Source organism: Spea bombifrons, chromosome 4 (assembly GCF_027358695.1).
Source record: "Spea bombifrons isolate aSpeBom1 chromosome 4, aSpeBom1.2.pri, whole genome shotgun sequence".
NCBI classification, from domain to species: Eukaryota; Metazoa; Chordata; class Amphibia; order Anura; family Pelobatidae; genus Spea; species Spea bombifrons.
Window position 1 is genome coordinate 89,372,692 of NC_071090.1, and position 24,178 is coordinate 89,396,869.

Sequence of the window (24,178 nt, forward strand, 5' to 3'; positions counted from 1 at the left end):
GGGTCACCCTATGTACTCCAGCGCATGTGGATATGGGTTATATTTCCTGCTCTTACAGTAAAATACCAGCTTACTTATTCTAACTTAAAGAAGTCCCCCCCCCATTACATCCAGGGGGTTGTGGGGTTCAAACAAAACTCCATTTGCCCCACTATTACTCTACACAGCATGGCTTTCCAATATCATGGTTGACCCAAGAAGGTTAATACCCAATCTCTTAAAACATGGCTTGCTCTTATACAACTTCCTGTCCAGAAAGGAAGTGATCTGTTCCAAGGACTACAGCATTTGCCAAGGCTTTGAGGACAAAAGACTCGTTTTTCTTCGTTCTGGCTCTCAAAGGGTGTTTGCCCCTGGTGCTAGGGGGTAATATCCGAGGCACTAAGGCTGCCCTGGCACCTTACATAAAGGGGGTTATCATTGCCTGACCCTTCCCCATTGCTCTTGGATAATGGTGGAAATGAAGGGGTGGGTCTTTCGTGCATCACCTGAGTTCTGGGGTAAATGTAGAGAGTGTCAATCACAAGCCGAGCTCAGAGCTGGGAAGGAGCTACAGATGGCGGCTGTGCCTTAGAGAGCGCACTCAGCCCGCTGCCGTCTCCTGCGCTTCAATCAACTTTCTTCAACTTTGTTTCGCCCCCTGGGGGACCCCCACCCTTCCTCCTGTCCCCATGAGTCTCGGGGGGCTCCGGAGCCCTGGATTTTGAGCCGTTTTAAGCCGTTTTTTGGTGTCCGGTCTCCGGCGGACAGAAGGAGCCGAGGAGTCTGCTCGTTGTTTTCCCAGCTCATGGCGCACCTCCATTTTTGTGCGCTCTGAGCAGCCCTTCCTCCCGTCCTCCCTACCAAGACACCTCTACCCCCCAGACCCCTGCCCCCCAATATTTACTCTCATTTCCCCGGAATCTATCATTTTTAGCCAAATTCTATACATTTTTATGGTTTTTTCCCCGTTTGTTTAAATACAAGGATTCCCATCCGGACCCGGTACATGGGCTGACCAGGTGAGCTTCCTACCGCTATCCATTTATCTTACTGTGTGTTTTTATTGCATTTTGCTTATTTTTCTTGTTTTTTAATCGTCTTTTCTGTGTGATGACGCAATAGTAAATAACGTGATTTACATCGGGGGGTGAGGTGACATGATCAAACTTTGCTGCTGAAGGATGGCCTATCCGATCTGTCATTTTTGGGGGGCACAATTGTGTTTTTTAACCATTTCTTCGGGCTGTGCCGCTTTCGTGTCCTGCTTTGTTCTCCATGTGATCGCAGCGTTCGGTGTGTCGGCTGCCCGTGCGGTAACATGGCTTTAGCTTGGGGGGATCTTACCTTTCTCTCAACTTTTGACAGCAAATACCTGGGCATAGTACTTGAAAGGCCAGTCTGCCACCTGCCTCCGGTACTACGGGCATCCAAGATGATGAGGAATAAGGAGAAACCCTTGGAGGACGAGGACGGCTCAGCCCATAGCAATGCATCGAGGTACGATTTGCAACTTTCCTGCCTGCTTCTCCCTGTCTCGATACATTGTTTACCCGGCAGACATGCTTCCAGCCTCACATTGGCATATTTGGATTTTTTTTAGACTTTTCTCCGTTTTCCTTACAGCTCTGACCTTGACTTTTTTCTCCCCATTGCCACACCCTAAGTTTTGATTGTAAATTGGAAAAGTTGGATGGGGAATCCAAGGAACCCCCCATATACCAGTGAGAAATGTGACCATGTCTCCCAGGCACATCTCACCTCTCACCATTGCCTTATTTTGTGCTTAAAATTCATGTTTTTTGGCAATTTAATGCCGGAAGGAAAATGACCTTGTGTGTTTAGTATCTGCTGCATTGCACCATTTTCATTACATACAATTTCTCTGAATTTTCTTTAGTTTTATTTCACACAAGGCCACACCAAAGCCTCGGTGTAAATTTATAGCAGTTTGCAAACTTTTAATGAGCGATGGATATAGATGTCATATCAAAGCCTTTTTTGGAAAGTACCCCCTTTCTTTTTTAATTTAAGAAGCAAGGTTTGCTTTGCTTTTGGGTTATTATTTCAAACACTGTTTTAACTATTTTAATAAACTTTATTTCTCTAATAATTTTCTTCTCTGTATTTTCTCAACCCCTAAAGTTTTCTTAAATCTATTTATTTGCTTTTGAATATATTTTATAATTTTTATTTGTATTTGCTTGAAGCATATTTGCCGTGATTATCTATTTTGGTTTCCACATATTAATAATTTCAGTGGCAAAGCAATTTTTATTAATACCTATATTTATATGGTATCTCACGCAACACATTATTACTGTAAATGAAGTGAATGCATGTACATTATATGGAATACATTTTTATATATATATATATATATATATATACACATATACATATATATATATATATATATATATATATATTAAATTGGTTCTTTTGTGGTATTTTTTTTATCTTATGATACCGTCTGGGTGGTTGGATAAGAATGTTTCTTAGCATTTAATTATTTCGCAAATTTTAAGTTATGAATAAAATGTTTAAATTTGAGATTTCTTTAAATTGCCAGTGACATTTGGTTAGGATGTGCTTGGAATATGCCCTATTTTGACAATTTTAAATGTAAATGTTGTAAATATAGACACTTATGGGTCTTGTTTGCATTCATCGCTGTATATTTTGCAATTCTTGGAAAGAATCAAACGATTCGCGAGGTTTATTTCCTGCTGTCTTGTGGCAAAAATAGTCTCTGAAGTTCTCCATTCCCCGAGTCTTTAATGTTTGTAATATTGTCTGTTTGATATTGGTATTTTTTAACCCCTACCTCCATGTTTTAACGCTGCTTTAAATGTGCTTGAAACCAAAGTTATTAAATTAATTGTAACATTTTCTCCAGTATATATTATATTTCACTTTTTGCTGGCCGGCAGCTTTATTTACATAACTGCGGGGCTTTTGTAAAACGGGCATCTTCAAATAAAACAATTCTAAATGTGTGTTACATTGTCATAATTGTGTGGCAAATCTGGTGTTGCTTCTATAGGTAAATATTAAACATTATTATGCTTTTGCATTACTATTTATTCATATTACAGCTGTAGCTAGAATAATAAATAGTATTCTTTTCTTTATAGCAGGGTCACTCGAAGCAGGGTGCGATCACCGGCTCTAGCAATAGGGTTGTTTTTTTTTTTTTAATATGCTGGAATACGGCAGCCATTTTAGGGAAAAGCTTCAGATAAGAGCTGCAGTGTAGCAAAGGCTGTCGGGTTGGTGTAAAGCATGGGTTAAATCGGACAGATTAACAAATAAAAAGTCATATTTTGCAGCGGTTAGACAGTCATCCACACAAACGCTGTATGCGGATTTTAAAGTGTAAACAGTCGCTTAAAACACTGCGATTTTCTGCTTTCTGCCTCGGTCACAAAATGGCTTTTCTTTGTGCTGCAAAGCCAGGCTGACATTCTGTGAGGCACTGTGCGCTCCACACAAGCAGGAGGAGGAAGTACTTTCCAAGAGTTCAAAGGCCACCTTGTTGTTGCTCTGCAGCCCATTGGCTAGCAGCTCCCTTGGTAACAGGGGGTGTCGGGAGAGCCCAGCCCACTTCTGATGTCGGCGTGAGTGTCATTTGCAAGTCCCTCCCTCTTGGCAATTGGTTGCAGCTTGCTCAACCAGCTGGAAGCAGCTCTTGTGTTCGCTTTTTCCTCCTCCTCCTTCTGGCTGTTGCTGACAGCGAGTGGGGGAGAGATCATATTACAAGATTTGCTTGTTAGTATGTATCCTGCACACACAAAAAAAACCATGAGCGGTGGGTATATGTATCCATGGCGATATATATTATATCACACTATGGCTGATTTCATGTATTGTTTTTATACAAGAAATCTCTCTCCTTGCAATGATGCTTTTTCATGAATATCCCTTTTTTGGCAATTGTCTAATCCCACCCTCTAGCAGCTAAACAGGGGTTATTTTCATCCAGGAATCATTCCTATAGGCTGCTCTCTTAGCGGGGCATTTATGGATTTGAATCATAGGGACTATAGATTAAATAACAGGGGTGGTGAATGTGTGTGTAATTAGCTGGTAACAGATAGTAATGAGATCTTTGTTACAATGCGTGTCCCCTGAATCTATTGCAGTATTCCAGCCATCAGCGTTTGTGTACAGGAAACATCGCCCTGCGTGCTTTAAAAATGATTCAGTGGGTTTGGCTGGGGCACGTCCGGTACGCCACGTGCCCTTTGCTCACGTTTTTAACAGATACAGATATCCTAGCTCGACATTTGAAGTTATCCAGCCCCTGGTTGTTCCTCCATGCTTTCTTTTGTGAATACATCGGTTAAAGCTGATAAGGATGCAGTGAAGCCGATGCAATCTGCAGGATCCTCTACGGTTCTCCAGTGTTTTGACTGATTACTCCGGTGTTCTCGTTTAACATGATTGTGTTTTCTTGATGCTAAAGCAGTTAATGACACATATAGATAACATGCTATTTTAACCTTCTTTATTTTTTGTTTCCGATAATACTGTAGTTCTTTGGCCGACGGTTTTCACAGGCTTTGCTGGGCTACGGCTCTAGTTTCCAGCCTGCGCACAGTCTCATTCTGACTGAGGATCATAGGAGTTGTAGTTCCTGCTATGTTTCCTTCTTGCAGTGTTTAAAAATCTGCCCGATAACCAAGTTGTTTTGTTCTTGCATATAAACAATTGTTCGAAGCAGTTTTGCATATTTCGTAACACGGACATATTTCCGGAGATATTTGCATGGCTGTCTCTTGGCTCAGATTGGATGTCGCTAGCCTTGATTGTCTGACTGCCCCCTCTGTGCTTGCGCAATGGATTTCTCCTCCTTGTGCTGTGTTTTGATGCAGGAGCAGCGAGGCAGTTATAAGCGCACTGTCACTTACCCTTGATACACGAGGGAGGCAGACACCAATCATTTCTCAAGGACCCAGCGCCTAACCATAACTTGTACCGTTACACACATGAACGGTTCTTCCGGTGCAGCCGTGCCCACCCGATTGTTACAGGCAGGATGAACATCACGGAAAAGTACATAGGATGTTTTTACTAAAGCGAAGTGAATTGCACATTTAACGCACTGACTTTGCATCATGGAGCTTCTCGTGTGACATCAGCTGATCTGGCCCTGAATAGTACATAGTTAATATGTGGAGTGTTTAGTCTAGGGATGCACCGAAATGAAAATTCTGGACCGAAGCTGAGAATTCAGGATTCACTTGGCCGAAACCAAACTGAAAATGACCCTCCCTCCTTTAAAAAAAAAAAAAAAAAAAAAATTATATTTATTAAAAGTAAGTAACACACCAAAATGAGACATAAAATGCAATAACAATATTAATATACATATATATGATTACAGGTTCCCTATGCGCCCCCCTCATATACTCATTTATTTACAGATACTCATTCATTCCCTTAATTGCTCATAAACGCCCTCCCCCACCCCCTTACCTGAACTGCAGATCTCTCACTCGCAGCCTACTGCAGGAGCCCTGCTGCTTCCTCAACAACTTCTCTGGCCCCTCCCCCAGGGGAAGAAGGAACGGAGCAGAGTCACGTGATGTGCATTCACATGACTCCGCTGGTTCTTGCTTTTCCTGGCCACGATGCTGCTTGCACACTGTGCAACCAACGCACAGGTAAAGCAGCCCAGCCACTGCGGACGATTATTTTCAGGCGTTTCCTTTTATTTCGACATTTTTCCGATAATGCCCTTCTCGGCCGATATATTTCGGCCACTGAAATATCGGTGCATCCCTTGTTTAGTCCTCCATAATATATAATTGTATTGTAGAGGAACAATGTGTTGTGATGCCGTTTTGTAAACAGGGCTTCATGGATGAAAGAGAGCCTTTGGGGTCTCTCATTCAAATAATTTTTTTATAGTTTGTCCACAATGCATGGAACGCATAAATTGCAGGAAAACAGATTTTAAGCCTCTCTTCCTGGTGTTGTTGTGTACTAACGTGAACTCTGGGTTCATCCATCCTTGCCCAGGATATATGGAAGGAATGAAGCTAAGAGACTGAACCCCTTCCCCGCAGTATGACCTGGCATTCCCTGTTATCACTCTACCCCTAATGTATAGATTTCCACTGTTTTGAAACTGAAGGAAATAAAAATAAACATTTCCATGAAATAAAGCATTCTTTGCCTTCAGTATACTTGCTTTATAGAAGTTTAAATATCTGGTCTCAGTCTGCTTGATGAACGCATCAAGGGTTTATTTTACTGCATTTAGGTAACTATGCAGTTATTCATCTCAATGGAGAATGTTTTTACTATATAAGGCCTGTGGGTTCCGGAGGGAACAAACTTCACCAAAGTGGGGGTTTGCAGGAGAGGTAAACATTTTAACTCCAATATCACATTGCATTTTTTTAAGAGTCTCCTGAAGAAATATGTGTTTTCTCTGTATCGTGTATGATTAAGTTCTAGAAGAGGTGGCCAGCGCCAACAGAAGAGGATCAAAGACTTGATAAAAGTGCTAGCTCTGATTTCTTCTCTTTTCGAACCGGGTATAGTTCATGAGGTCAACAAAACTGTGTTAATCACACATTGTTTCCCTTTTGGAGGAAACTTCACAGAGGTTGACCTTCCACAACGCATAGTGATACCAGTGAGGCAAAATGTTCCACTCGCCTCCAAACTCCTGCTTTAGGCAATAAACACCCCAATTGTGCTTTGTCAGCAGAAAATGGCACTCAAATATACCAGGACACACAAGGGTAAAGAGCAGCAGTTTCCCCCCCCCCCCCACAAAGACTAAACTTAAATATTGTAGTGGTATGGGTAAGGTTCGGAGGAGGACATGTTTACTCAGTAACTCCTTTGTAAACTATCCTTAGGTGACATACAAAGAGTTTAAAAGCGCTTGTCAAACATTAAGCAGCCCAAAAAACATGTTTAGTAGAATGTAATGTGTTTAATTTTAAAGTATACAGATGGGAAAAATGGTTTAAAGGAAAACCTCCTCTATTAAAGGTTGTTAACATTGGTTAAGAAAAACATTCCTCCAGATGGAAGATACTACAAGCAAAAGTCTCAGACCAAGTAAAGGGGAACTGTCAGGTTATCCCAGATTCTTATACCCACATACAATGATTTATTTTTTCCTCACTTAATCTTTCAGCCAGAGGAACTGCCAGTGTATTTTGTTTTTTTTTGTACTCAAGTACTAGACGATCATGCACAGTCTGCTAAAACAATGCACACGTCACCTGAGAGCATTCTTTTGAGTGATCAGGGAAGATGAAAGAATGTTTTATGGAGAACCGTAATTTCAACCTCATTTGCGACTAACAGCCTTCACTCTTCTGGGTAGGCTTTACTGAAGACTTTGGAGCGTGTCTGATGGAATTATATAAGGTCAGGCACTGATGTTGGACAAGAAGGCCTGCCTCGCAGTCGGCATTCCAATTCATTCCAAAGGTGTTAAATGGGGTTAAGGTCATGGCTCTGTGTAGGCCACTCAAGATCCTCCACACGAAGCTTGCCAACTGTGTCTTTATGGACCTTGCTTTGTGCACAACAAACATTATAGTAGGCAGTATGCACAGTCCTTGTGCTGCTGTAACTTCCAGAGACTGGAACTCTGTAGTAAGTAATGCTACAAAGGACAGAAGCTTTTTATGTGCTTCAGCACTCGGCAGCCCAGCTCTGTGACGTGGTCTACAGCTTCATGGCTGAGCTGTGGTCGTAGACTCTTCCCCTTAATAATAATAATAACACAGTGGGCCGGGGCAGATCTAGCAGAAATTTAATGAACTGACTTGTGGAAAGGTCATCCTATAACAGTGCCACGTTTAAAGTTGTTGAACTTTTCAGTACTACCTATTGTACTGCCAATGTTTGTCTTGATTGTACACCTGTTATTGATGGGTGTGTCTGAACCACCTAAACTCAATAAAAGGGGTTGCCTGCATTCTTTTGGTCATATAGTGTAAATCTGATTAAATTAAAAGTAGACTGTTAGTGTCTTTTCATACTATTTGCTGTTAATGGTTTTATCTCTGATGGGACAGTTCCCTTGAATTGTTTATCAAAAAAAAATGCAACTTGTACTTGCTGTAAACGCCTGGATTCTGTATAGTCCCATTCAGACTTATTCTGTTTAATCACAAACCTGTGAGCTAAGCGTATGACATTAAAATTCACATGGTACATACTGTGCACCACATACAGTGTTGTTTTTCAGCGAAGAATGGTGAAATAAACAGATGACGCCATACATATGGTATAACTCAATAAATGGTGCAATAGTTTGTCTAACACGGGCGGAAAAAAAAATATCGCTTCGTATTTCAAAACACTTAAATCTTTCGGTTTCGATTTTTGTTAATATATTCTAGCACACACTCAACTCAGTCGTCTTAAACTACACCGCCACAATGGAGGTATTTAAAGTATCTGTAAGAATTGAGAGAGGGGGAAGGGGTGGGTCAAGTGTTCTCAGATCTTATTTTAAGAAATGTGTAATCCTTTGGTGGGTTTTGGTCAACAAAATTATAATGTCTCTAAAATATAAGGAAATCCCATTACTGTGTAATAGCGAATCCACTTCCCTCGATGGTTTCATGGGAAATAACTGGTCCAGGATGTCCATTTTGCGATATTTTACCTTTTAATCATGAGACTTCTAGATGAAATGAAAGCATGCTTATGAGTCTTATACTGTGAAGAGATAATTGTGGTTTTAGCTCTTTTGCTTCACTATTCATTATTAAGGGCCAACAATCTCCCTGAAGCAGAAGCTCACTGAGGTTGGTTCTTCATAATGTTTGGTGACGTCAAGGAACTGAGCAGCGGCTCTGCCAAGTCTCTCTAGTGAATAAACCCTTTGTAACTTAGGTGGTTGTATCTTTCGTCTACTCGACTACTCTGCTGTTTTTCACTAAACATACAGTTGTGTTGCGATGATACATTTGATCTCATCAGCTTAACAAGCAAGTTTCTCTTGCAAGTAACAAGGTGGCCCTGCATGCATAGGTAAAACTGTGCACTAATTTTCACTTGTGTGTGCACAAAAATATACTTTTAATGGGAATACCTGGGTAAGGGAGATGAATCTTTTCTTGGTCTTGTTCCCTGGTGACCTGAAAGAGAAGCAATTTTATGTACCTACATGAGGTGATTTAAGTTAAGCGCCGTGTGGCTTTTTGCCAATCTAAATAACCAAGTTTGCAACAGATCCATTTTTTGATTGTAACCATATACAGAGAAGAATTTCATGCTGCCCAAATCTAGAAAAACACATGCTTCCAATGTCCATCTGCCTCCTTCTCTGTCCTGATATCACTCTCCCGGAAATCCAGAAAGCTTAGTCTTGCCTTCCTAGTGACTTTCTTTAGGTGGAACCATCCCCCTTGATGCCCAAATCTACATATTCCTCTATTCTCCCTCATGTTTCTCCAAACGTTTGCCGGATATGAGTATGTCACTATGTTTTACAGCACTGAAATTTACTATAACGTATATAGAAAAAACAAAAAAGTAGAGTCATTCTACATTTTATTAACATTATTTTAATGACTTACTCAGAAACCTAAATCCTACCAATGGATCACAAACTCTCAGTAAAGCCCATTCTTCTATCTCTACATCTCTAACCATGCTAAAACAACAGGGTCCCTCTTTGGCCCTTTGAAATGTTTTCCAAATCATCCAAACGTATGACAAACACATCAATTAATAAATGTATTTTATTGTGCATGATTCCAGCAATTCTGTGCCTCTTAATTTCTAGCCGTTTTTCATAATGGGTTTACAGGACAATTAAGTCAATTACTAATTATTAATGACTTATGTGTGAACAATTGTCAGCTTTCGATGCCATAATTTGAATTCCAGAATTTTGTTAAGGCCAACCACCTGTTTGCAATCAATGACAGGAGAAGAGCTGTTCTTGTGTTTGAGACTCCATTTTGTGAGTGAATGGCAGTGACTTCCATAGAAAATGGCGGTCATGTTATTTTCTTACCCCCCCCCGCCCAGTTTCCAAGCTCATTTCAAATGAGCACTTGCTGCCCTCTGCTGGTTGTTGTTACTAACAACAGTCAATACTTCATGGAACAGAGAGAGGAAGTTCATATGTGGAGATTTTTTTTTTTTATTTGTGAAATGCTACCTAAAGTCTTGGAAAGATGAAATCACATTTGGTTTAGTTTTGAAATGAACTTGTCGTACCACATTAGATTAGATTGGAAGCTTATTGTAAATGCAATGTGCATTTCCTTTGTTGCTTAAGTTCTAGATAACATATCCATGCCATTAAATAAGTACACTGAACTGTTAAAAATGGTAAATAAACTATATCTATCTATATATATATACCCCATCTGCACCAGTCACTTCCACCAGCTGTCACAGACACTGGTGTCCAGGGGCTGACACCGGCTCTATGCCTGGTATTCCATCAATTGGAGGAAAAGAAAAGTATTTTTTTTTTTTTCAAATAATCTTTTAATTTATGATGTTTGACAGATCCTTTTACGTAAATTTAAATGTATAATTCACATTGACCAAAACAGAAGAATTAATAGAATTTTTTTTTTTTTTTTTTGGAAATGTAGATACGATTCTTAAGAATACCTATACTTGATGAATGTACAGTACACCAAATATTCACAATTCTCCTTCTCTCTCCATCTTTTTCCCCCCCTGTTTATTGCAAAAAAAAAAGCCGGTCTGCCTCGGAGCAGTTCAATCACTCTGCCTCTGGTTCCGACTCTGGCAGCCAATCAGAAAGCGAGCACGGCAGTGAATCCAACAGCACCTCTGGATCTTCGGCAAGCCAGTCAGAATCAGATTATGAATCAACAGGATCCAAAACACAAGAAGCACAATCTGAAACCAAAGGAAAAACTCTGCCCAGAAAAGAGAGACTGGCCGACGTGAAAAAGGCAAGCAGTGCTTGTTGTAAATAGAGCCAATGCAGTAGTTGGATAGAAAAGAAACACATGTGCGTTTTTTCCGTTTTACATATTAGAATAGAGAGTAAATCTCTTTCAGGACATGAGAAGCTTGAGTATTCTACCATTAATACAGGGCTGACAATAGACACTGGACCAGGGCCAAAGTGTCACTTTAAACGGCATGCGTAGCTGAACTGACCATAAGGTCAGCAAATTGCTTGCATGGTTTTTCACTTTTTGCTTTTTATTAGAACACCCCATCCCCAATTCTGTTACATGCATGTTGGTGTCCATTTTGCTTAGTGTCCAATGTATTTTGCAACGTGCAAACCTGTGTACGCTTTCCTGTTAGAGTTAGAATACGAAACATCGGCATTGGTTGGCTTCTCCCCTGCTTGCTTCTAACCGATGCAGGCAGAAAACTTAAGTATACATGTAGGTTGAGCTCCCATTAAAGTCAGTAATGCTTGTGAGCTCAGTGCCAGCCACTAAGAAAGTTGATCTATATAATGGCACTACTGCGCATGCATTGATTAGCGTGTGTAAAAATGGACTCCAGTGTGTATGAAAAAAAAAATATTGTAAGATTGATAAGATCAATCATCAAGTTAAGTATGCTTTGAGACCCATTTATGTACTTTAAAACATACGGAAGATGTACAAAGTACAACTTTTTATGATCCACAGCAGAGTGGATTTCATGGTAGTTCTCTGTGGGGTCTATTTACTAAATGGAGAGTTGTGTTTCAACTCCTTGTCTTCACTGTACACCATACAAAGTCCGACTGTAGTGAATATCTGCTGTAGGAAATGCTTGGCTGACTGAATAATGAATTATACCGGTCCTTCTGCGGCCCTTGCAGCCCTTCTTGCAGCCTTTCTAAAACCACAACTCTCCCTTTAGTGAATAAACCTCAATGACAGGTGAGTCACAAGGTTGTGTGTTTAGTCGATATTGTTAGCTCTTGCTACCGCCATCAGACATAGTAGTTTAGTCTAAACACAGGTTCACTATAAACATAATTAATTCTTTTATGCACTGAATAGGAATACAGACTTGTAATATTAATAATATGAAAAAAGAAAAAAAAATAAACTGGAAAAAAGTAGAATTATTTCACAGGCTTCTCAGAATAAAATGCTGATAGTTCATGTTTTTTTCCGTTAATAAAAAAAAAAAAAATAACCCAAGATAGAAATATTTTCTATACTTTTCTGAATTTTATTTAGTGTTAGGAACAATTAAAATAGAAGCATGCACCACACAATAAAAGATAAATAAGCTTAAAAGATGAGTGTAGCATGAGCAGGGCTTGTTAAATCTTTAGTTTTTATTTGCTATTCATGGGGGAGGGGTGAGAATTCAGGGGGTACTCACAGTCAAGGTTTACTGTATATTATATGGGGGGGTGAAGCAGGCCCCTGATGGTCTGTTTATTTTTCAGATGTGGGAAGAATATCCTGATGTTTATGGGGTTAGGCGGTCAAACCGAAGCAGACAAGAACCATGTCGATTTAATATTAAAGTTGAGGTAAGACTACAAAAAAAAAAAAAAAAAGGAAAGAATGTAGGAGGTTCTTATCAAACTTTCATAAAAGTTGAGAGCAGGTTAGGCAGTCAGAGTAGGACATTTAATTAGTGGAAGAAGCTATATTAATTGTAATCAAAAGGGGACAGACCTAAATTGTGCTACTTTCTCAAATGCTTTAAAGCGCCTGAGATAATACCTTAACTGAAGCTAGGTGAAATCAGAGTAATCTCACAATAAATACAATTTCTCATTTCAAAATAAAACTACAAACGTCATCTAACACAATTTGAGTTAGTATGATATCCTACAAGGACTTGTCCATGCCACCAGTTGCTTGGAAGCTCCTTGATTAAATGCTTTTTTTTTATTTTTTTATATGTTTTTATAAAGATTACTCTGTGTTCTACAGTATAAAAAGTTTAGTTGTATTTTATGTTCAGAAGTGCTTTTATATATTGAACAGTATAGAAGTTGTAGCTGTTCTAGCACATTCTTCTTTTATGACCCTGATCCTCTTATCCTGTTTTCTGATGTCTGTCACTGGACAGGCAGTCTTTAAAATAGCCCACCTCTTCTTTTAGATGGTCAGGGATGGGTGGATGGTTACAGGAATCATATAATCAAGGTTAGATTAAGTCTCTGTAGAGTAATGCAAGTAAGAGTGCCGATAGTGACCACTTTCCGGACGCTGCAACGTACTGGGACCCTCTTCAAGGTCCCATGAAACGAAACGGAAAACAAATAGGAAAATGGTTAGCCTGGTCCTGCTAGGTCACATTTGTTGCTCTTGTTTCCATGGTCCAAGGCCTAGAATAAAGGCTTTTTGTTTTTACATGGACATTGTATCCTTTTCGTTCCGGAGATCAAGCTGGCGTTTTCCTATTTGTTTTCGTTTACCGTTGAATGTTAAATCACTTGACCCTGCGGATAAAATATTAACATATGTTGTCCTGGATGACATGAGCCGTTACTGTGTTCTCGCACACCCTGCTGCATGTAGAGTTTTTTTCTGTGTGGGTTAGGGAATTAATAGGAATGTGTGTGTATATATAGCTGAATGTGCTAACTTTTGCTTATACTTTCGACTCTCTAAGTTTTACACCATAACCAAAGGCTGAGGTGAATTCCAGTAATTCTCTCTTTCTTACTTATAGAGTAGCGAGTCTGAAAGCGGAAGCCCAAAAAGACGACCCCGGAGAACAACAAGGAAACCGTAAGTACCAATGGAGACAAGTTTTCCCCTTACCTTTTTTTCGTATGTCTTCATACCTGTAGGGCCTATGGTTAACTGTGGCAAGTTCCAGGGTGTCCTCTTCCAGAATGAATCTCTTCTAAACATTACTGAAACCTGTTAGGAAAGTCTCATGGGTTGGGATGAACCTATATGGGTGATGGGGAGTAATGGACCTTACTGAGGAAAGTTTCTTAAGCTTTATGTGACATTTGGTCCACAATTCTGTACCTTCCTAAATGATAGAGGGTAATAAGGACATCCGTAGTACAATACACCATGTCTTTAAAGGGCTCCTATAATACAAGGCATCTCTTTGGACACCTTGATCACCAGTTTTATTTTCCTCACAAAAATGTTTTCTACTTTGGTGACTATTTTGACTGTGTCTCTTCTTTGGAGGACAGTGCTGGTTTTGTTTGTTAAAAAAAACAAAAAAAATAATAAGACTTAATTGAGCCATTTACCCAGCTTTGTTTACCTGTTAAACTTTATGACCAGACTGTGTTTATTTTCAACTTTATCTGGAAATGTCCTGTCAGTATTTGTGTCTGCAGGGAGAGTAAGGTAGTTATACCAAGTCATGCTCCGATAAAAGGAATACTTTGGGCCAAATAAAAGTGCTGACACCTAAAGAGAAAGTATGCAACTGTGAATGTAGGTGCTGTACACACCCAATCTTTTACTAGCCATCAAATCTTTGTATGTATATGTGTTTATACATATACACACCAACTTGGTTATCCAATTAGAAATGTAGTGTTCTTGTGGTGAGCAGCTGGTAAGGGCAGTGGCAGCTGTGACTTTTCCTTAATTTAGTGAAACCTAGTAAAATTTACCCCATTTCCTTACTTTCAGGTCCCGCAGGCTGATTAGTGAAAATGTCAGAGCCAACAAATTGATTACATTTTCAAATCTGTTTTTGTAGAGAAAAGAAAAAGGATTCTGATGAAGATGAGGAGGAGGAGGCCAGCAGTGCAGAAAGCGACACTGAACAAACTAAAGTCAGATCCCGACGTCTGCAGCCCAAACGGTAGGGAAACATGTCATTTCTTTTTATCGGCTCAAAAAGTATTATCACTGGAGAAACCAGTGGTACGATATATATTCTCGCCCATTAATCCGCCCTCTTGGTTGCTGTGGTGATAAGTCTTCTTACCGGATCTTGATTCTCTGGATCATCTGTGGTTTACACTGGCTGGGGTTACATTGCAGGAGCCCTTGTGAAGATTTCTTGCTCTCCCTTGACTCCTTAAATATGTAATTTACAATTTAACCTCCATGTGTAGCCTTGAGCAAACATGGCCAGAAGGTCTGTGGCAATGAGAGGATGTACGTCTAAGCTCTTTTTGTTTTACCTTTTTATGGCACTGTACAAAGTGGCACAGTGACACACATCTCATTGAGAACGTGCTTTAAGTGGGAAAAACAGCCCTGTTGTCTGCTGTCAAATTCTGTTTTCTAAGATGTCTTAGAGCTCCATCTGGGGTAAATAGAAGTCACTTGGTATCTTCATTCTTCTCTCAGGGAATCTTTTAAGGTTGAGGTTACTTTTCATTTTCAGTAATCTGATTGTTCAATAATTTAGAACAGCATCCAAGGCTGCAGGACGAAAACAGATGCCTCAACGGGGAAAGAAGAGAAAACAAGACTCTTCAGAGGATGATGACGACGACGATGATGATGACGACGATGATGAAACCCCTAAAAGGCAAACTAGGCGTCGAGCGGCTAAGAATGTCAGGTAAGTTCTTGTGTTTACTTGCCAAGATGTCAAACTACAAGATTCTTTGAGAAACCAAGTAGTATTGAAAGGTTGCAATCTAATGCCAACAAAGGTATTATCTTTACCTAATGTGCACCAAATAATTTTTGCAGTTAGTGGCTACATTCTTGATGTTTAAGTTATAGGGGCAACATTTCTGTTTTAGGCCTGTTGGGTTTTTTGCATGTCTTAGTCTGTCCTCTTCCAAGCAGATATTTTTTTGTGTGAAGTTTTAATAGTATTTATACAGTCTACCAGCACCCACATTGTTGCATTGTGTCATTTCTTGGTAACAGCTACAAAGAGGACGATGACTTTGAGACTGATTCAGATGACTTGATTGAAATGGCAGCAGAGGAAGCAGAAGAACCAGAAGACAATAGTGAAACTATAGAGAAAGTATTAGACTCCAGAATTGGAAAGAAAGGAGGTGAGAACCAAACAAGGGATTTTATTGTGTTAAATATGGAGCAATCAGGAGCAACATTTAATTAGTATTCATAGTGATTGATCTACCTAATGGCAATGTGTGCTAAAATTCTGTACAGATTATGGTATCATTATTAGAAGGCTGAACAATCTTATCATGACAACAAGGCTAGTTTACAACTGATAAACAAGCAAATGCCATAGTTCTGTAACTGTCGTGTTTCTCTTATGTCAACATGTATAAATGTTTATCTTGCAAAAGCTTCAAATGACCCATTTATTTTTAAATTCCACCTAAAGGTGAAATTTGCGTTTCTCTAAGTATTAGGGTTTTCAGCTGTGTAAAAATGCAGGTAATGCAAAGTTCTGTGTGACACAGGGTAAAATGAAGCCTTACTTAAAGCGATATAAATGTGACATTAGGGGCATAAACAAGTAAAAAAATAAAATAAAAGAAACACCAGGGATTGGCAGATGTTGGCAGCTTTCAGGGCAATAGTTTCCATTATCCATAGCCTAGAGTGTTAAGATTTTTAGTCTTAAATATTAGTAGTCCTGCAGCTGCGTTGCCCCATCGCATAGATACCTCTATGCCAAAATATTGTAGACCTTTTGGTCTTCATTATTATTATTCATTATTGTTCTTACAGCTACTGGCGCCTCAACAACTGTGTATGCAGTAGAAGATAATGGGGACCCCAATGCAGATTTTAATCCTGAAACTGATGAAGGGGAGCAACAGTATCTCATCAAATGGAAAGGATGGTCTTACATACACAGCACCTGGGAGAGTGAAGAGTCTTTACAGCAGCAGAAAGTGAAAGGCTTCAAAAAGTTTGAGAACTTCAAAAAGAAGGATGATGAAATCAAACAATGGTATGCTTTGCGCCACTGTACAAGTTTTGCAATACCACAGAATCTTGTAGATGCTGTAGATGATCATAATCTTTTTTTGTAGGTTATCAAAAATTTCACCTGAAGACCTAGAGTATTATAACTGTCAGCAGGAACTGGCATCGGAACTGAACAAGCAGTATCAGATAGTCGAGAGGGTCATAGGTAAGTGTGTTCTTATAAGGGCTCTAGTTTAAGGTTGATTTAAAATTCCTGTTTTGTTTAAAAATGTCTAAAGTGTATTTCTTTTTCTTTAATATTCAGCGATGAAGGCTAGCAGGTCTGCTTCTGGGCAATCTGACTTCCCAGGTAATATTCAGATATTGGGACCAGTGTGCACATATGCTCTTTATTGCATGTGCATGAATGTAACGGGGGTGATATCAGATGTGAGTGCAGTTATTTTTGTTTTCAGGGTCTCTTGTATGTGCCAATCAGGTCTGACTCATCAGATAAGAGTAGGGCATGCCCAGTGTGACCTTGTGCATAAACATAAATGGCTAGCAAATTATCATGCTAATAGCCTTTTGGTATGTAGCTGTTTAGTTACCTTTTAAAATGAACAGATTTAATACTGATTGTGTAGAAGGAATTTGAACAAGTTTGGAACTCACAAGCATCATGAAAGTGACTAGATACTCCCACAACACAGCTTCTATGTGGCACACTTTAGTGTAGCATTGGGTGATTGTGTTCCCAAACCCTCAAGGTCTTTTTATGTTTAAAGCTGACACCAACTTTATAATGTGGCAGAGGAACAGCCCTTTTTACTTATACTTTGTAGCCACATTATCGTTACTCACATTATCTTACTAGTTATATGATATAAAGAAATACGATATTGGTTTATAAAATGCTTAATGCACGCTACATCCCTGTGTTTGCTATCTGACTGTTAAAGTGACAAGCTTACACCTTTTTATGGAACTAGAGCCCCTGTGACCCTTGGTAGTGAATGATGATGGGGAGCTACTCTTCAGTTAGCCATAGAGCTGCAGTATGCTCAATGTTATTGAGATACTTCATGTGACATTCATCTTTTTTACTTCATTAAAATACATGAGCATTATAAAAAAAATACATGTGTGGCAGCTAAAATGTATTTTTTGTTGTTACTTTGCTTTAGCCCAAGTCAAGAAAGTCTCCTCTTCCAACGAGCCTGAATACCTGTGCAAGTGGATGGGTCTCCCGTATGCAGATTGCAGCTGGGAAGACGGAGCTCTGATCAACAAGAAGTTCCAGCACTGTATTGACAGCTTTAATGCCCGAAATAACTCCAAAACCACTCCTGTAAAAGACTACAAGGTGTGAATATCCCTTCTCTCGTTAATCATGCCCAAAACTTAGAAGGCACTGAATTTCTTTCCTCTTTTTATGTTCTTACCCTCTAGACTGTAAGCTCATTTGAGCAGGGCCCTCCTCACCCGTTGTTTCTGTATGTCATCTTGCTATGTTATATACTACTTATGTCCTGTCTACCCTTTGTACAGCGCTGCGGAATTTGATAGCACTATATAAAACTATAAATAATACTAAAAGAACAGCATGCGTGTTATTCCAACACAGCGTAGTCTCCTGGAGAATTCTTAAATTCAGAGTTTAACAGCGCTCCCACCATTATTACCAGTTTGAGACGAGAGAAAGATGCTTGTCCTAGCCTACCCATAACGTAATGTCATAGTAAGATAGTTGCCAAAAAAATCTTTTTCAGTGGATCCGCAGGCGATAACTAATCTTGTCCTTATTAACATTTACATCCTTGTATATTTTCCTTTTCTTACTGTGTATTTTTGTACTTTTAGGTTCTAAGACAGAGACCCAGGTTTGTCACCTTAAAGAAACAGCCTGCTTACATTGGGAATGAGATTCTGGAGCTACGAGACTATCAGCTGGAGGGTCTGAACTGGCTAGCTCACTCATGGTGCAAGTAAGTATCTGCAATCCACTCTTGGACACCAAATCCTACACGTAACAGTTCTTTATACTAAGTAGATCCATGTGATGGTACTTACAGATCATAATAAGCAGTATAATCTCCATATACCACGGGAGCAGCAGCTTTCTTCGTTTAAGTAACTATTCTTTTAGGAGTTGTGTGAGGGTAAATCATGAATGAACTCTCTTGTACTGTATATTATTTCCCCACTTTATAAGACCAGATACATCTGAAATGTTTACTGGGATCAAAAACCTAGTTGGGAGAGCTATAGATGGTCATAATAAATTCAGTTATACTTACAGTTGTGTACATGAGATTAATAGAAGCACTGGAGGGTGATTCACTTAACAATGTACTCTCACCACATTAACTGTGTTTACAGAGGTTAAATAATGCAAGAATGGCTAGTTGGTCCTGCTTAATGTATAGTTACTGCGGTGAGTTAAAATTCTTCATCTCACACCCACTTACATCATGCTTTTTAATAACAAACCTCATGGTCTTCTTTTTAAGTGCATTCTAGTTTCTGAACAATTTCTCTCTTTGTCTTTTGATTGTAGGAATAACAGTGTAATACTGGCAGATGAGATGGGCCTCGGAAAAACTATACAGACCATTTCCTTCCTCTCGTATCTGTTCCACCAGCACCTTCTTTATGGTCCTTTTCTGTTAGTGGTGCCTTTGTCTACTCTGACATCTTGGCAGAGAGAATTTGAGATATGGGCACCCGATATTAATGTGGTGGTTTACATCGGAGACATGGGGAGCAGGAATACGGTGAGTATCCAAAATCCAGATAAGCTGGTGCTGAGAGCCACCAATATCTCAGCGTTCATATATATATTGGACCTTTAACCAGCTTCAGCTGACCCTTATTTTCTTTCTTTCAGATACGAGAATATGAGTGGGTTCATCAGCAGAGCAAAAAGATGAAATTTAACGCCGTTCTTACAACCTATGAGATTTTGCTTAAGGACAAAGTAAGTTTTTAGATCAAAAAATGGACTGTTTTGTGTATAACATTGCAGTCACCAGTGCTCTATAGCTGTAGGGAATCTGTTTTGTGGTATGCTGGCAGTATTAAATTCACATTCACTGAACAAGCTTTAGTATCAACTTGGTGGTTTTCATGGCTATTCCTGAACATCTGGTAGCCTCACAAGGTAGATTTGGTGGCGGAGGGTCAGGGCCGCGCCAAGGCAGGTGCACGCCCAGGCGTCAGGCAGCAGAGGAGAGAGAGGTGCTGAGCGGTCTCTGAAACTTTTTCCCAACGGCCACGGAGTGCCTCTTATTGTGGTGGTGGGAGAGCAAGGCTTCTGCCTCGGTGCCTGCGCTTGATGCTGTGCGCTGGAATATGACGTCATATCTCGGCGCTCAGGAGTGAAGCCGAGCACACCGCTATGGAACAGCCGGACAAGTCCTCTGCAGTTTTGTCTCATGAATTTCCTTGTTATTTATCTACTTTCCTCAAAATAACCTCTAAAGATATAGTGGGGGGGGGCACAATTTTCTGTTCTAACCTCTGGCGACAAAAGGAGGTAGCTATGGCTTTGCCCCTCGTGCTCAGCGAATTCTTTAAAGTTAGAGCGCCAAATGTCATGGACACATTTAATGAAATGCTGTCTTGGGGTCAAAGATATCTCTGGCGACCCGTTTGGGCCGAAAATGGCACTGACAAACTATTTGGGGCACCGACAAACTGGGACAAAGCTGGCATTGTGGGCATTGAATGACATTTTACGTCCCAAAGAGGTAAAGTGGTTGCCATAGAAAGTGGATGTGTTTAGAGGGGGTTATGTTTAAGAGTTAGCAATATTCCCACACCCACCTGGAGGGCGCCAAGAAAGTTTTTCTGCCCTGCGGATGGTTCACCCCCAAAAACATGTTGTCGTATCTTTTGAACATATCTCAAGAGAAATTTCCCAAGTCTTTCCATGTATATGCGCCTGTTACATATGTTAGGTATTATGTATAATGTATTGCTTCATTAATTCATTTGTATGATAGAGAGTGAGGAAGTTTGATAGATTGGGTTTACCCAACTACCTGTATAACTCAGTGATGTTAAAATGTTGTTTGCCTTTGTATTTTGAAAGGTGGCATGAAAGCATATGTTTCTTCTTATTGTAGACTGTTTTGAGCAGTATCAACTGGGCTTTCCTTGGGGTGGATGAAGCACATAGATTGAAAAATGATGATTCCTTGCTCTACAAAACACTCATAGACTTCAAGTCCAACCACAGACTTCTGATTACTGGGACTCCTCTACAGAACTCTCTGAAGGAGCTATGGTCACTCCTGCACTTTATTATGCCAGAAAAGTAAGAACCTGGCTTTTCTTCAAATTTTGTTCCAATATAAATTGTGGTCAGTTGTGATATTTTGGGTATTTTATTCTTCCAGCTCAAACACCATAGCAAGCTGATACTATGACAATGCTAATGACGTCCATTCCTACACAGACTTTACTTAGAGTATCTGGGTGTTTTAAGACTGAGCTATTCTATGGTGTGCTGCAGGCAGCATGCTGACTGTTTAGTGGATTGGGCCAACGTACCAAAGCCAGAACACATACATGAAAGGCTAAAGGGCAACTGGCTGAAAATATTATGCTAAGAGTAGAACTGTTTTAAAAAAATATTTGCAAATATGTTTGAAAACTTATCTTTAACTCTAATCTAGTCTGCACAATGTATGTGTTATGTTAAAGAGATTTGCTGATTTTACCTGCATGCAGGTTGGAAAGGTTTACTGGGGTTTACCGTTCATAATGATTAGTATAGTCATGAAGTTGGAACTAGAGCTCTAATGCAACCTCCCACTTCAGTTAATATACCCCAATATGAATGTGAAATATACTTTTATAATATATCAGGTATTGCAAAAATGAATTCAGCAAGCTTGCATACTCCAGGTAATGAAAGCAGATTAATTTTTTTCCTGAATTTAGCATTTTTCCAGCTTTATATACTGAGTAAACCTGGATGCTATTTTTACAGATTAAAATAAACAATAGTGCTTTATTAATATCCTATTTTATGTGTATACCGTAAAAGAAGCCATCTTACTTCTCTCCGCTGTGCATCCCCCCCGCCCAAAATACGTTTTCTCTCCCCTATCTTCATAAGAGCTTAAGAGAAAAAAGGAGATAGAAACTGCATAGAAACTCGGGATCCGCTAGGTGAACTTAAACTAAGTACCAAAAATAATACTGATAGCAAACAAAAAGCATAATCTGAAGGTAGTTCCAATAAATGAACTTGGATATGCTGGTGTGATCATGAGTATTGTCTAAATCGTCAGACATGGCAAGGAATATCTCTTATCTTCTTTCCCCCCATAACTTTCTAATCCTATATATATATTTTTTATTTGTTGTGCCATTTCATAGTTGTACGTGTTAAGATCATAGCCACAGTTTAACGTTCGTCATACCATTTTAGATTTGAGTATTGGGAAGACTTTGAAGACGACCATGGCAAAGGAAGAGAAAATGGCTACCAAAGCCTTCACAAAGTCTTAGAACCTTTCCTTCTGCGACGAGTCAAGAAAGATGTTGAGAAGTCTCTTCCAGCCAAAGTCGAGCAGATCCTTCGTGTAGAGATGTGTGCTCTGCAGAAGCAGTATTACAAGTGAGTCTTCCTCCTGTCGGAACCGTGAAATCTGCGTTCTCCATAAGTGCAACTGCAAATTCACACAAACGTATCCCGTTTATTTTGCAGATGGATTTTAACAAGGAACTACAAGGCGTTGTCCAAGGGAACACGAGGTAGCACATCTGGCTTTCTTAACATTGTCATGGAACTGAAAAAGTGCTGCAACCACTGTTTTCTCATCAAATATCCAGAAGATACAGAGAAGGAGACCAGACAGGAAGGACTGCAGGTCAGATAATTGATTAAGGGATTCTCTTAGAATATTATTTGCGGCCTAGTGAGGATTTAACTACCTCCTGTAAAATTTGATAAACACTAAGCTAAAGGTAGTGGTTTCATAGATTTCGCAATCGTTGAGAAATAAAATAAATGAAGCCATAAAAGCAACAGTGCTACAAAATTTGATACTTCCCTATCAAAATCCATGTAAACAATTTGTGGGGGTGGGGAGATCCAGTTCACCATTCTCTGTTATATTGGCAGTTGTTTTTTCTTGTACATGTACCAGTAAGGGAAATTTCTTCTCCAGTCATTGATTAGGAGCAGTGGGAAACTAATTCTGCTGGACAAGTTGCTGACCCGGTTACGTGAGCGAGGAAACAGAGTGCTCATCTTCTCTCAGATGGTGCGCATGTTGGACATCTTGGCTGAGTACCTGGCCATCAAACACTACCCTTTCCAGGTAAACCATGGTTGAAATGCACATTGAACTGCATTTTAAAATGGGTCTAGTGGCAAGGCGCTTTGTATCAAGGAAAAGGGTTGGCTGTGAAAAATATATTTCCCTTTTTTTTCTTTTTTTTTTTTCCTCGCCATTTTCTGTATGGGTAATGCTATTCTGTACATACAGTATGCATCCACTAAAGAGAAAATGTGAGTACTTAATATTCTGAAATGTAGACTTTTGTCTAATTTGTTGCTTGCACATGTAACACAGTACACAGAGGGGCATCTGACAGAAAGTATTCAATAAAAAAGAATGTAGAATCTTCCTAGATCTCCCACCCCAATAAAATCAGGGCAGCAAAAATTACTAATGGTCAACTGGCAGGCAGGTTGGCCTGCTTTAAAAACAAATGTGTTTGCAGTGCTAAGTATGCATGCATGTGTCTTGGGAGCTTGCATTCACATTCTCCCAATGAATTTCCCTTAAAGGCAGGGTTCAGGATATGTATGGTCCGTCAGCATACTAGCCTGCTATAGGTATAGGGCTCAAGCTGTCTTGTAAAAACATAACATTAGTTTTAGAGTGAAAATAGAACAAGGAAAAAACACGTGAATGTGCAAAATAAAGAAAGAAATATATATATATATATATATATATATATATATATATACACACCCCTACAGGCTCCGCAGCTCCCAAAATAACACTCCTCATTAGTTTTAGAGTGTATGTTTGGTTTGCCCACACCTATGCTATGCTATTACAGCTCTGATTCCGAAGATCCTACTCCGATAACCAAAGAGTTAATTACCAAACACGTAAGCAGATCTGCCCTGTCACAGGATATCTATTTGAAGGGGACATGCACGAGGTGCACAGAAGTTATTTTTAATCTGTGGTTAAGCAGGACAAGATCCGTTAATACAAATTTCTCATTTCGATCTTCTGCAAAGAGCATTTCCTTACCATATGCTATGTTTTCTTGTAGAGATTGGATGGCTCAATAAAAGGGGAACTTCGAAAGCAAGCATTAGACCATTTCAATGCTGAAGGTTCGGAGGTAAATCTACCTTTAGAAATATACTCTTGTTTTTGTGAAGTACTAATTTTTCTGCCTCACAATAAATAACAATAAATTTCAGA

General features: G+C 39.6%; 1 protein-coding gene across 3 annotated transcripts in view; it reads left to right on the plus strand.

Moving 5' to 3' along the window:
• Nucleotides 1-379: 379 nt before the first annotated feature.
• Nucleotides 380-24,178, plus strand: part of CHD2 (chromodomain helicase DNA binding protein 2) — a 38,275-nt gene continuing 14,476 nt past the window's right edge. Inside the window, exons 1-20 of one of the 3 annotated variants that reach the window (XM_053461805.1) lie at nt 380-1,001; nt 1,348-1,479; nt 10,691-10,910; nt 12,368-12,454; nt 13,609-13,667; nt 14,614-14,718; nt 15,274-15,429; nt 15,747-15,880; nt 16,530-16,755; nt 16,838-16,938; nt 17,038-17,082; nt 17,900-18,078; nt 18,576-18,700; nt 19,273-19,489; nt 19,603-19,692; nt 20,843-21,033; nt 22,156-22,344; nt 22,435-22,597; nt 22,898-23,050; nt 24,024-24,095. In XM_053461805.1, coding sequence (XP_053317780.1) covers nt 1,415-1,479; nt 10,691-10,910; nt 12,368-12,454; nt 13,609-13,667; nt 14,614-14,718; nt 15,274-15,429; nt 15,747-15,880; nt 16,530-16,755; nt 16,838-16,938; nt 17,038-17,082; nt 17,900-18,078; nt 18,576-18,700; nt 19,273-19,489; nt 19,603-19,692; nt 20,843-21,033; nt 22,156-22,344; nt 22,435-22,597; nt 22,898-23,050; nt 24,024-24,095 — 2,577 coding nt within the window. In that variant the 5' untranslated portion in view covers nt 380-1,001; nt 1,348-1,414. The remainder of the gene's footprint in view (nt 1,002-1,347; nt 1,480-10,690; nt 10,911-12,367; nt 12,455-13,608; nt 13,668-14,613; nt 14,719-15,273; nt 15,430-15,746; nt 15,881-16,529; nt 16,756-16,837; nt 16,939-17,037; nt 17,083-17,899; nt 18,079-18,575; nt 18,701-19,272; nt 19,490-19,602; nt 19,693-20,842; nt 21,034-22,155; nt 22,345-22,434; nt 22,598-22,897; nt 23,051-24,023; nt 24,096-24,178) is intronic. The other 2 variants (XM_053461803.1, XM_053461804.1) reach the window with 2 other exon arrangements.